Source organism: Halichoeres trimaculatus, unplaced genomic scaffold, assembly GCF_033239565.1.
Source record: "Halichoeres trimaculatus isolate MK-OKI-2021-1 unplaced genomic scaffold, fHalTri1.1 fHalTri1_scaffold_19, whole genome shotgun sequence".
Classification (NCBI taxonomy): domain Eukaryota; kingdom Metazoa; phylum Chordata; class Actinopteri; order Labriformes; family Labridae; genus Halichoeres; species Halichoeres trimaculatus.
Window position 1 is genome coordinate 9303129 of NW_027437197.1, and position 13371 is coordinate 9316499.

A 13371-nucleotide genomic window follows, 5' to 3' on the forward strand; every position below is an offset into this window, starting at 1 on the left:
AAGAAAAAGAATTAACAACAAAATGACATTTTATTTCTAATCAAAGATTTAAGTCAGAATTTTTTTTTACTTTTTCGATTCTTTTATATTCTTTAATAACCACAATCTTCTTTTGTAGATTTCTCTCAAATGTTGTTTTCTTTTGTGGTGAATAAAGTGGTACTAGTCTTTATCTCAGACTTTTTCATTCATTCTCTAACTTATGACATGAAAATACCCCTTTTGGATATTGCAGATCTTTTTTTATTATTCCGAGTTTTTGATAAAAGCTTTTGTGACCTGAAACACACCAATAAAATATCACTTAGTTGAGGGGACAACAGTTAGCATGAGAGAAAAAAACACTAACAACCTCTGCAATTTTAATGACTGTCGGCCGGGGACTTAGTTCTTTTCTCTTATGACGTTTTTTTTTCTTTACATGATCTGTTTTACAATCAAAGCCCTGCTCATATCAAGTCTATAAAAGTGACAAACAGCTCCAGCCTCGTTAAGGACAGTATAGATAATGACCCAGACAGATCGGTTTGCGGAGCTCCTATACATCCTCAATGTCTTAAAAATGCAGACATAGTCGAAGGGCATTATGGAGCACTTCTCTGGTGGGAGGCTTCAGGCACCTCACAAAGAAAAGGAACTGAAAACAGCTGAGATAAAAGTGCAATGTCTTATCCAACCCTGAAAACTAAACGTGACCTTCTCTTTCAGCTGACATCTTACTCAGAGATTGAGAAGGGTCTGCTGAGTGCAGCCTGACTTTATAGCACCAATAACGTGACTCTCCCAGGTCATGTTCACACAATAAAAGTTTTACAGTGAAGATTTCCAAGAAACACACCAGTAGCCCTTAATATGACATATCAAAATAATCTTTTCCAGGAATAAACCGGTATCATATTAATAAAATCTACATCAAGATTTGTTTGGCCTACTTTTTCATTCCATTTCATTTATCCACCAGTTTCACAGTTCACTTGCTTATCCAACAGCAATAATAGGAACATCATATAACCTCTAACTGTACTGACTTACATCACACACTACTGACCATGAAGAGTCTGAGGTTGGACTCTGGAAGACACAGTGAGGTTGTATAACAGGTTAGCAATGGATGAGACACAGGTTTGAGAAAGGCTTGCATCATATTATTAAAACTTCAAAAGTAAAAATAAAGTTAAACTGTGTAACTGCACGGAAAAAAAACACCATGAGAAAGTTCTCATCACTTGACACAATACTTTAAAAAACTGATGGAGTGGTCTATTATGGAAGTGCTGAACTGCAAGTGAACTCTGAAGTTACAAGTTGTACAATCAGATATTAAGTGCAGGTCTCAAGAAAGGGATTCAAAATAATTCAACGGTCCTGACGAAAGAGAACAAATTAAATGTTAGGATTTATGACTGTATAGGGCTTCCTTACTTTTCATAATAGTCAACAAAAACCTTGTACAAGTTTGTTATAATGCAGGTTTTATAATTGCATGGCAGATAAGATTTGGTGGCCGTGAAAGATTTTGTGCACTTTATAACATTTAAAAACTACAGGAAACAAAACTCTAGAGGCTGTTTTGAAAGATATGGGTTGGCTCAGCTAATTTGATAAAAATGTTTTTACTTCTTTCATAGTTAATTTTTTGGACAAGATGGAGGATCTACACAAAAATGTATTTAATTTTTCCACTTCAGATGATGTTCTTCTTTTCTTCTAACCCTGTAACTAAATTATTGTAAACAAGTTATCTGAATAAACATGCACATAGTTTTTCAAGCCCTGTGCCTACATACATTACATATGGCCACATGCTTATGTTTGACCTTCAGGATCATTATTTCACAGTGATTGGGTTAAAGAAGAAATTAAAAAAAGATGTGACAGCAATATGCTGCTGGTTTCAAGTTTTGTGGTAAAGGCTTCAAGACTCATGGATCACATGATGATTTTGGTAAAAACTTTCTGCAGTTTGCAACAAATCTGTAACTCAGGAAAAGATTTAATTTCCAAGTAAACAACACACATTAACACAAAACTGAAAAAGGACCCAGAGAATACAGTCTGACTTCTTTGAATGAATTGGGAAAAGTCTACATTTTGTAGAGGCAGGTATTTGTTTACATTTTTACAATTTTTTCAGGTATAAAACTATGAAAACATACAAAAGAAACTATTCTTAAATGTGTTGAAAACTTTCTCTCAGCACTGCTTCAGTGAGCTTCCGTCTTTCTTTCTGCACAGTCATGTTCAGGGGTCCAGCAGGCCTGAGAGCCAGCTGTGGTCCAGTTTTTTCAGTCTCCTCAGGTCTCTATGTTGAGCTTTAGTCAGAGCAGGGACTGCAGACTCTGCAGCCTCAGCTCCCGCAGACTCTGGCTGTGTCGGTTTCAAGATGCTGGACTCCATTTCCTCCTCTGAATCCTCTTCCTCTTTCTCACTCTCCATTTCCTCCTCTGCCTGTTTGTTTTCCTCTCTGAGCCGATGAGAACAAAAGAAGAGGGGAAAAAAATAGTGAGCATGAGACTGCAAATTTTCAAAGATAAACCACAGAGAGCACACTTTTTTCTCATGTGGACAGTTCTAGCTTAGTGTCTTCACTTCCTGAATTTCTTGTGAAACATCATATTTTTCTTGAGTCATGCGATCTTCAGAGCAGCTTAAAAAATAAAGTGTCAACAATTGTAACATTCACTGATGCAGTTTTATAAATTCATTTGTGTTTTCATATGCCATACGTAACCACATGCAAATAGTAAAGTGCTTCGATTGTGTTGGAGATCAAAAGTTCTTATTCATTTATTATATAAATCTTAATGAACTTCTTTCATATTTATTTATTTTTATCACAAAGTTCTCATATTCCAAAAAAAGGATGTTTAGAAATTTGACTGAAATAAATTCAAAACCTAAATGAATATTTCACCCTATTATGATTTCTTTACTACGTACATCTTAGATCATCATCTTCATTCTAAAGTCTGTATGATAAAAGTAAACCTTATTGTGTTTTTTTATTTATTTTAAGATGCAGTTCCTTATGTTTTGACTGTGAAACGACTAAAAAAGGAGAGGGAAATCTCCTGCATCCACTTTTGTATTAAAACCAGGAGTTTCATAATGATGTTTATGTGATGTAATGATGTCAATAAAGTGCCAAGTTATGAGGCATAAGACGGGAGTCCCTGTGTCTGTTGCAGAACAGCAAATTTGCTTACTGGTTTTATTTTAGGAAATGTTTAACATGATTACACAAACAGTATTTTCCTCCCTAAGCTACAACGGCCACCACCCTCCCAGAGGAGTGTGTTCAGGGGCAGACTGCTGTCACTGTCCTGCTCCACTGACAGACTCAAGACGTCTTTTGTCGTCCTTGCTATTCATCTGTTTAACACCTCACAGTCAGGGCAGGGGGACAGCACACAGTGACTCTTAAACTCAACCTCTTCTTTCCCCTTTCCCTATTTTCACAGCTGTCCAAAGAGTCAGCCTCTAGTTGGGCACTTTCATAACTGGATTTAATATTTATGGCACAATATTTAAATATCACCTTTATGTTTGCACTGACTGTGTTTAATAATCTTGCACCATCTGCCTTCAATAAATTCAGAAAAGATTTTCCCTGTTTATAGGTGTTTTTAAATGAACATCTCATTTCATTTTATCTCTGTTATGATGAATGGATGAATGGATGGATGGATGGATGGATGGATGGATGGATGGATGGATGGATGGATGGATGGATGGATGGATGGATGGATGGATGGATGGATGGATGGATGAAGAAAAAAAACTCTTGGACATTGGTTCTGAAAGTGTGTAACATTTTCAAATATCTCCAAAGCTCTTCTCACTTGACACACTGGAATACTGACCTGCTGTCTTTAACAGAGATGAGCAGAGACTGTACAACCATGGAGCAGAGGAAAGAGGTGGAGGGCAAGACGTGGGCAGGTGTCTGTAGGAGCTGTATGGAAAAAGAGGGTTTAATGTAAATTAAACTAACAACAAAACAACACAAAAAAGATATCTTGATTTACAAAAATGAAAGTGTTGTTGAGTTTAACTTTGAAGAAATTCAGGTTAAATAAACACTGACACTTGGCAGCCTCGGTTGATGAACAACATACCTCTTTGATTGCCACAGATCCCTGAGGTACAGGTGTTCTCTCTGCAGACAGGCTGCTGGGTTTTTCTTGGTTTTCCTGTTGTCTGTGTTTCCCCAGCAGCAGGTAGAATGGTGTCATGGCAACACTGTCATCAATCTCATGCTTAAAAAGGAGAAAACACAGGTCAGAGTTCAGCACTAAATCCTTTTATTGTTTGAGAAGAGGAAAATGCTAAAAAAGAAATTCACTCATTTGTCTTGTGAATGTATTTTTAACAACTGGGTTGTGTTTGGATGCAATTTATTCATTTCTAATACAGATATGCTGACTTCCATAACTTTTAGCACAGTAGGATTTTTTATCTTTAAAACTCGTGTTCATACTAGACGAAACATGTGAGGTAAATATGATGCAGTCATCAGTTTCCACTTTGTCCCTTTTGCTGTGTAACACTGGCAGAAATATGGAAGTGAAAAGAAGGAGGAACCAGGTATGTACTTCTTTGTCTCCAGAGACAAGAAAAAACTCTGGGAACATGCTTGATGCGCAAAAACAGACCTATGTTTCAGAAAAACAAGAGTTATGAAAATCCCGTGACTGAGCAGTGGCTGAAAGTCAGGTGATCTCTACCTGTTTGCTGGACGCCATAAGATGGTCCTCCTCTGCTTTGGTAGTGAATGTCATCAGATCCTGAAGAGGAATACACCACAGCATGAAAAATATTAATATCCATTAGACAAAGATCCTAACTGAAAGTTTTCAGAACAAAAATAGCATAAAGTTTTTTACGCCATGAGTGTTGTTAAAACCAACTTGTTAATCCCTTTTTTGTCTGAATTGTGTTGTCCAGAGGAGCTGCAAAGAGATTATAAGTACCTGAGTGTACCTAAACAAAAGTTCCAAACATGGAACTGGACAGAAAAAAGTGCAGAGTGGACTATACGCTGAGACTGAAGTCATTTACAGATAAGTCTGCTGGAGGAGCGGCATCCTGGAGGACAAGAGGAGGCCCTATAAATTGCAAAGGAAGGCTAGCTCAGGAAAAGGCTAGCCTGGACTTTTCACGTATATCTGAAAAGTGCTTCCTGCATCTTGAAATGAACACCATTGTCAAGCAATGATCAAATATAATTTTTCATGGTGGCAGAGTTTACCATGTACTGGGTAAGGAAGTAAAGCTGGGATCTGTTGAGCCACTGGCTGTTCTCATCACAGCTCTCCAGCATCTCCTCCCTTGGAGCAAAGACAGCACGAGTCACCTTCCCAGAGCAGATGGCCTTATGGGAAAACAGCGGCCGAGGCTCACTGGGCTTAAACACAAACACTGAAGACAGGACAAGAGATGGCAAGAAAAAAGTTAACGTAGAACTTTATAAGGAAACTTATATAGGAAATGATAACGGAAAAAGTGACAGTGGTGGTTGTTTGTAGAAAATCTGAGCTAGAAATCACACAATCAAATAAATAAAACTGTTGTATTTTCCTTTTTTTCCCAAAGTTATAATGAAGAGTTTAGTTTGTTGCCATTAGTTCTGAATAAAGCTGTCTCATATAATTTTGAACCTCACAGTCTGTGTTTCCAGCCTGGCAGCAGAAGGCAGACATATTCTCAGATAGTGGATCAGCCAGCAGCAGGCTGACATCCATTGAGGTGCTCCACTCCACTGCAGGAGGAGACAGAAAAAAATAGTTTATATCTGTGCATAAAATGCATTAAATTAAATATATTTCCACATGATAAACTTGTACTTTTGACATGCACACCACACACGCAGTCTTACATGAGCAGGTGAGGAGGTTCCAGCAGCAGAGCAGGTTGTTGGCTGTGGTTCCCAGCAGATATTTGGAGCAGCTAAGTCGCCCAAAACAAAGGTTCCTAGACGAGAGAAAAATCCCTTTTTTTCAGTGACTTTCAAGAGTCTCAAGCTCAGCGCTCACGCCACACATACTTCACAGGATTAGCTTTTGAGGGGTTCTCCTCTGGAGCTTTGGGGGCTTCAAATTGGAACACGCAATCAAGCAAGAACACCCACCAAGACACAAAGGAAACATTACAGACACTTTTGTTCCAGTCTTCAAAATGCAGCCGAATCTGGTATTCTCTCCACATTATCTGCCAAAATGTTTCAAATTTTTCAGCTGCATGTAAAGCCTCTGGAGTCGCTGAGGCTGGAGCAGTTGACCCCAATCTACACGACTATAGGTGGTAGTTATGTGAGGGGCACTGTGCAGCTGTCATAACAGATAAACCATTCATGTCTTACAGTTTCCCTGCCAAAATGTTTGAGTCTTTTAATCATAAGTTCCTGTTCAGCTCTCACGCTGTCACAGGAAATGGCAGCTTTAGAGAATCTTGAAGTACATAATGTCTTTAAATTGAATTACTGTATTAGATTGATGCATGGATGAGGTACTCCCTTAAAGCAAACCAACATTTCAGGAGTTGAGAGTCAGAAAAACTAAGGCTACACACACATAAACTGTGGGACACCTCCATTAAAGTTGCCACACATAAAAACAAAACTTAAAGACCTGTCAGCAGGAAGAGCAAAGATTTAAGCTATTATGGTTTTTAGTTTTTCTAAGACGTGTGACAGAATCTGACTCAGCTTTCTTGGATATCCTGAGAAAAGTGGTACAGAAACTAACAACAGTAGTTTCATGTCCTCGGTGACCTTGGGGCCCTGTCCTTAGAGAGAGGGGACATCAGCCAGCATGTCTAAGACTCCAGCAACGTTGCGAAACTGAGCAGTTCCAGTGTTCAGAGGGCTGACAGGCTAATACGCCTCCTGTCTGCTGTGAGAAACAACACCGTGGACATCTGCCAGAGCAGTGAAAAGAAGGCTGTTTAACTGTTTAATGGTTCCCACACCACAGTAGCCCCTAGAGCAACGGTTAATCTCTAAAACAGCCTGTGGAAGTAAATCTGAAGAGGGATGACTTTCAGTAACTGTCAGCTGTAACTTTCTGGTCTTTTTAGATAATAAGCCCTTGCCAGGCATTGATTTGTATTTTTTAGACCTCTAACTGCATCAAAGATTATCACTCAGTTGTGTGAATAAGTCAACATGTCGCTCAGTGATTCTTCTCACCTGATAGCTCCTGGAGGCTGGGACAGAGTTGTGAGGAGCTCCCAGGAGGCCGGACTCCACACAGTCACCACCTCCTGAAAGCTGACGGCCAACAGAGAGCCATCGGCTGAGAAACAACAGCACTCAGGCACCAGGCTGTGATAGGCTCCGACAAAATCACACGACCAGGATGGCCCTTCATCTGCTGGCATATTAAAGAGGCAGGAGAGGGCGACAGACGCAGGGAGATGGATTAGAGAGAGATCCAGAAAGTTTGGCTCAGATTGGACTTAAACCTGAGGGGTTTGAAGTCAGAATGGTGGAGGCTGGCACCAGTGGAGTGACTTTAGTCTGAAAGACATCTCTTTGGTCAAAAATGTGCAGATTCATGGTTGTGCAACAGGCTTTGGATTAAAATACCATCCATCTGCTGCATGGCAGAGATGATGAGATAGATAATGTTTCATGTTATGTTAACAGAAGACTTTAATAGAATATAGACAACAAAGGCAGTATTGTTAAATTAAAAATAATGTATTCCTTATATTTGGTGACTAATGATTACCCAGTTCAACCTTTGAGCTTTAAATGCCCATTTTTCTTTACCTTTTCTTGGTGACTAACAGACATGACAAGCCAAAGCTGACAACCCCAGATGATGACAGCAAGTTACAGACTGCAATGGACCTGAAAAGGACTCTGAACATGGAGCTGTAATAGATTGCTGCTTACCTTCACTGTTGGCTGGGGTAGCCAGCTGCCAGGCTTTGAAGTGCCCGTCTCTGCTGGTGGAGACCACCATGCTGGTCTCACTGTCTGTGGTGTGGCAGAAGCACATGGCTGTTATCCGGTCTTCGTGGGGGGCCGAGATGGTCGTGTTCAGCACAAAACTGCAAGTGAAACATGAGCTTTGTTACTGGGCTGTGGTAGGAGGCTTGTTCAACATCACTTATTCACTGAAATAAGGCTTCTGGGCAGGTCTGTGTAGTAACCGTTTTGTTTTTTGTGCTCTGTACCTCTGAGTTTGTTCATCAAATGCCCACAGTTTCAGATTGAGCTCCAGCTCAGTGACTTTCTGTTTTCTTTCCTCCACTGTTGCCAGCCAGCTGCCGGAGGCATCAAAGGCTGCCTTGACCACCTCAAACTGCTGCAGACCTGACTCATGGATATATTCCTGCTGCACGATGTCCAGCTGCAGGAAACCCAACAGAGAATTTAGTATTAAGGCTCCTTAAGTCAAGAACTATCCTCAGTAATTTTGAACCTGGTCTTTTAATTTCTATGTATTTTGGAGTATGAATTGCTAAAGGGATAAAAAAAAATTCTTGCTCCTTAGATTAATTTATCCAGTTAGTTAGCTACAACAAATCATTTTGGGGCAAATGCATCCCATCAGACATTTTATCATAAGTATTACCCTGAACAAAACCAGTTCATCCCTGTCAATCATTCCTTGAGTAAAAACTTTAATGGCTCTGATGATAAAGCAGAGAACTTACATTGTACAGAAGTTTGTCTCTTTGGAGCGAGTAAAACTGCAAGTGACCCGGTTTCCCATTCAGCACCAAAGATTTACTACGAGGGTCCACCAGCAGGTCTGTCCTTACACTATCTCCTAGACCAGGATAAAAAATAGTGGGTGTTAAGTCATATACAGGAAGAAAAGATTGAAATAAAGGACTGACACAACACATTTAGATGTAAAGCTTCAAATAACACTTTTTTTCCACTCATGATGTCTTCCAAAAAGCAAACCCAGACATTGATATCACAGAAATCAAGGTCTGTCATGTTAGATATCACATTCTAAGCTTGAAAACAAACCATTCTGGCACCAAAATGATGTCAATAATTTCTTAGAAGCCTGATTGCTTTCTAGGAGTGCTGAACCTTCTTTTATACCTCTGTTTCTATCGTGATCAGACTTTACGGCATTTTTATGATCTAAGTACGTGCTGTGCCAAAAACAATCTGTACTCACCTTTGACCAGACCCTGAATCACAGCTGATACTTTGACACAGCTCTGAATGATCGTGATCTCTGAAATAGAAAGAGACATAAATCAGATTCCGTAGCTTTGGTTTCATGATTTTGGTTTCATCCTGAGATCTCTGAGACAAAAATGGAAAACTGTACATTTCTCCTTAAAAAAACTAAATTAAATGAGTATATATTTTTGTATTTACCCACTTTATATCAGATTTTAAAAAGAGTAAGACAATAATATTCAATGAGGCTGTGGTTCATCCGAGTGTGTATTACTGCCTTCGGTTTCTTACTGTTGTCACTGTGGGAAGTACAGAACAGTGCCCCATCAGGTGAGACAGCAATGTGTGTGATGGCAGCACCCAAACGGGGGAGGAAATCCCTCTGGCTCTCTTGGTCGTACCTCCACTGGACAAGCACAGACTCAATGCCTCCACTTAACAGGTTTGTGCCTGATGAGATACATTAAGAAAAAATAAAGCCAAGGCATCAAGGACAACTTTATCCAAAGCAGCACCTCCTCATTCTGTGCTGATCTTTTCTTGTACGTAGCCAATAAATTTAAAATGAGACACAAAATTCAATTTTGATCAAGATGAAGATTGACATTAAAATTAAAAGAGAATCTTTTTAAAACAGATAATGAAGTGCTCTTACCTTCTGGGGTGAAGCAGAGTGAGCTCACTGCATTGTGGTGCCAGTGCAGGGTGGAGTACGTGTACTCCTTCGAATGGTTAAAGTTTCTCCTGCAATGATTGACAATAATGTAAGGAGAATGAAGTATCTCGTCCCCATATAATGATTACTAATTATTACTGTAGGATTAACCAAAGCATGCATCAGCTCCAATTTAACATTATACTTTAGAGTCACTGTGAAAAAACAGCAGAAAGCGTTACAACCACTTGAGGTTCAAGCATTAAAACCCAGATCCAAAAATGATTCAATCAGTCGCCAATGGTCTGGTTTGATGCTGTAGGTCACATGATGCTTACAGGAGCATTAAGAATCCTTTAAGTATTTGGTTGTATATTATGGAACACCTGGGATGTGTAAACATGAAGGACATGACAAAGAGCTTTCCAAATAAAGTGACTAAAGAGTTTACAACATATGACTTCAAACAATAAAATCATAGATACTGGTGCATTTGTCTCAATGCCAAGTTGTCACAACACTCACCACAAACGAATCTTTCCATCTTCATGTCCCGTGGCAATACAGTCCTCTTTTGGGTGACAGGAAACACAAGTGAATGTGTTTTTTCCACCCTTCTTGTCACTTTCTTTAAGGTAAAATCTATTTTTAATAAAAAAGACAAGAAAGCGTTGATGAGCAAGGCTCATTTGGCTTTTTTGGCTTATCTAGGAATCTGAATGCCAAATTTGTCAAGCGAAATATCAGAAGAAATAGCTTCTCCAGTTGATACTTTATCATTCATGTAATAATAAAAAGGTACTGTTTTTTCTGTTACCCGTAATCTGTGATATAAAGTTATTATCTCAGATTAAAAAATACATAATCTCCCCCCAGTCTGAGCTCAAACGTCTAAAACAGCCGCTCACCTGAAAGCCTTATTCTTCCTGAAAAAGTAAACCTCCAGCTGCAAACCTTTAACTGAGGCAATATATTCCCCCTGTGAAGAAGATCATATTTGATTAGAAACAAGAATACAAGATTCATCAAAAAAAAAAAAAGCTTTGGGATCGGAGGGGGGGTATGTTTTAGGAATGAATTTGTGTTAGTTTGTGTTTGCTGCCGAGGAGATGTTTGTACCCCTTTGCCAAAGTGAATGGCCGCTGGGTCGGAGCTGACATCGCCAAGCACATCCGAAAGCTCTTGGACCTCCACTATCTGATCTCCACTCAACGATGTATGTATGGCGACCAGCTGGAAAAACTCTATACGCACACACATACGCACACACACACATACACACACAAAATCAAACATCAGCCTAATGCAGTCTTACTCAGTGACCTTTTACCCAGATTGTACCTTGTAAACATTACACAGCATACTGGCGCCTCCAAGTGGAATAATCTGGAAAAATTTCAATACTCAAAGCAACAAACTGCACCAATTTACACAAGTTTTCACCAGGGCTCCTGACATCAAAATAATTAAGATGACAACACCAAAAACTTTGAAATGAAAGGTTTAACAAATCTAATCCTGTCTGTCTTTGGCGAGTTCAGATGAAGTTTATGGAAAACAAAAAAGAATACACTAGATTGATGTCACTTCTCCAACACCAACCAATCAAACTCAGTAAGGGTTATTTTCAGGGTGCTTCATGCAACAGCAAGTGCTACAGGCTGAAATTCTAAAAGCAGACTCAACATATAAAATGCATGTTGACAGTACATTTTCCTGACAGATGATTACAATGACATCTTCTTAGGGGGGCAACAAACTTTAATTGTTTACCTTGATCATCTGGGAAAACCAGAGTACTGTTAAAAGTAGCTGGGAAGGCTAAGAAACTAAACCAAAGCAGAGAGAAAAAATCTCAAACTTACCTGATCTTTTGTCACCTTTTTTGGGAATAACAACAAAGAAGACTCCTTCATGTTTTGCTGAAGCACGGATGGAGTAGATTGGGTATCCGATAACATAGGTCTAGAAGAGATCATACAACTGTCACTTAACAGGAGGAACCGGATAGGGAAAAAAAGACTCTGTATTGTACCTAACTTCTGAATCAAGAGCACAGAGGCCTTATTAATATCTTAGTAGTCAACCGATCAACAAATGCTTCAAATACAGATGATACAGATGTGCAGATGTGTGTGTCCATGGGCGTTATGAGAGTTTAATTTGGGTCACTTTGTTACTCAAGAAATCAGCCAATGGAAAATTGAATGAGAGGAAATTTCTCTCAGTGATTTCTGTTCAGACCCAAGCAGATCTGGTTGAAAGTAATAGACACATCTTCATGTTTTCAGAACAAGTGTGTAAAATCCAAAACATCAAAAACAAGAAAAGTTTTTTAAACAGTAAAACAGAAAGGGCTCTACTGATGAAAAACACTGAAGTACTAAACAAAAAAGAAAAGCCATGCCTTTATAAGGATGCCATCTGTAAAGTCCCACAGTTTGACAGTTCCATCTACTGAGCAAGAGTAGACCTGCAACAAAAACAGAACCAATGTGACTTCATCAAACATAACCAGAAATATGAAAATGGTTTTATATCCATACCATTTTAATACTTTCAGACTTCGTTGACACAAACCCAAGATATTTATATATATATATTATTCAAATATGTACTGTATTACCTAAGTTGCCCTTTATAATCATTTTATAGAACACAGATCTCAAACACTGACATGCCATGACTTTTTATACTCTGTGTTTCAGTAAATGTACCTGCAGGTGGTTGGAGGGTTTGAGCAGCACACCTGTCACCAGGTCTGTGTGTCCACGCAGATCGTGGATACACTCCTCAGTGGAGGTGCTGAACACCTTTACACACTGCCCTGAGGCACAGAGCAGGAACCTGGAACAACATAAGTTAAGTGTTTAACCAAAAATATGACAGAAAATATTTTCGTGACACAGAATCGTGGATAAGTATGAAAATATGGTGGTAAACTTTTGTAAACAGCGACAGAAAATCCCACGGTCGGCTAATGCTAACAGCTAGCCCTAGGTCTTCTTTACACCTTCAAATAATTTAAAAGCGACAAAGTCTCTCACAGTGAATATTATACACGTCCACAGTCTGCAGCAGACTTACCTTGAATCATTGGTGATGACAGGCTGTCTGAAGTTTATTTTACTGCCTCCACGGTGAACCACGCGGATCTCCCCGTGCTCAACCATGTTTTCAGCGGGTTCAACTCTCACCTTTGACCCTACGACCCTTTCTTCTTCGTCTGTTACTTTGTTCACTGCTTTCTGAGCCGAGTCACGAGTACTGTTACCGCCGCCTGCTGGTGTAAAGTTTATGAGTTGTTAAAATCAATCGATCAATAAAACTCCTGTTTGGGGGTTTGTTCTTTTATTGCAGAAGGGAGATATAGAGATAATATATACGGTTTAAATTTTTTCCAATGTGTTGAATTTTGATGTTTGTTAAATTTCCTTTTGCAGTTCTATTGTTTTCTTTGTTTTTTTTTATTCCCTGTTAAAGTTAATTACAATTGAGATTAATATAAAGGTAGTATTTTTGTGATTAATCATTGCAGTACTTCAAACTTTAAAATTCT

General features: G+C 39.0%; 1 protein-coding gene across 2 annotated transcripts; it reads right to left on the reverse strand.

Annotated features, from left to right (window-relative positions):
* Positions 1-308: 308 nt before the first annotated feature.
* wdr75 (WD repeat domain 75) lies at positions 309-13027 on the reverse strand. Of its 2 annotated transcripts, none has more exons than XM_074695602.1 (21): positions 12900-13027; positions 12530-12659; positions 12220-12285; positions 11678-11777; positions 10932-11056; positions 10721-10791; positions 10338-10454; positions 9813-9901; positions 9449-9607; positions 9150-9209; positions 8668-8783; positions 8185-8360; positions 7901-8058; positions 7190-7370; positions 5879-5973; positions 5666-5761; positions 5252-5421; positions 4728-4787; positions 4119-4259; positions 3864-3955; positions 309-2464 (listed from the first exon to the last, which is right to left on the reverse strand). In XM_074695602.1, the coding sequence occupies exons 1-21, from the start codon at positions 12983-12985 to the stop codon at positions 2242-2244; spliced, it is 2511 nt and encodes an 836-aa protein (XP_074551703.1). In that variant the 5' UTR covers positions 12986-13027; the 3' UTR covers positions 309-2241. The 2 variants fall into 2 exon arrangements, with proteins under 2 accessions (XP_074551703.1, XP_074551702.1); XM_074695601.1 differs by having other exon boundaries at positions 7190-7373.
* Between the last annotated feature and the right edge of the window lie 344 nt (positions 13028-13371).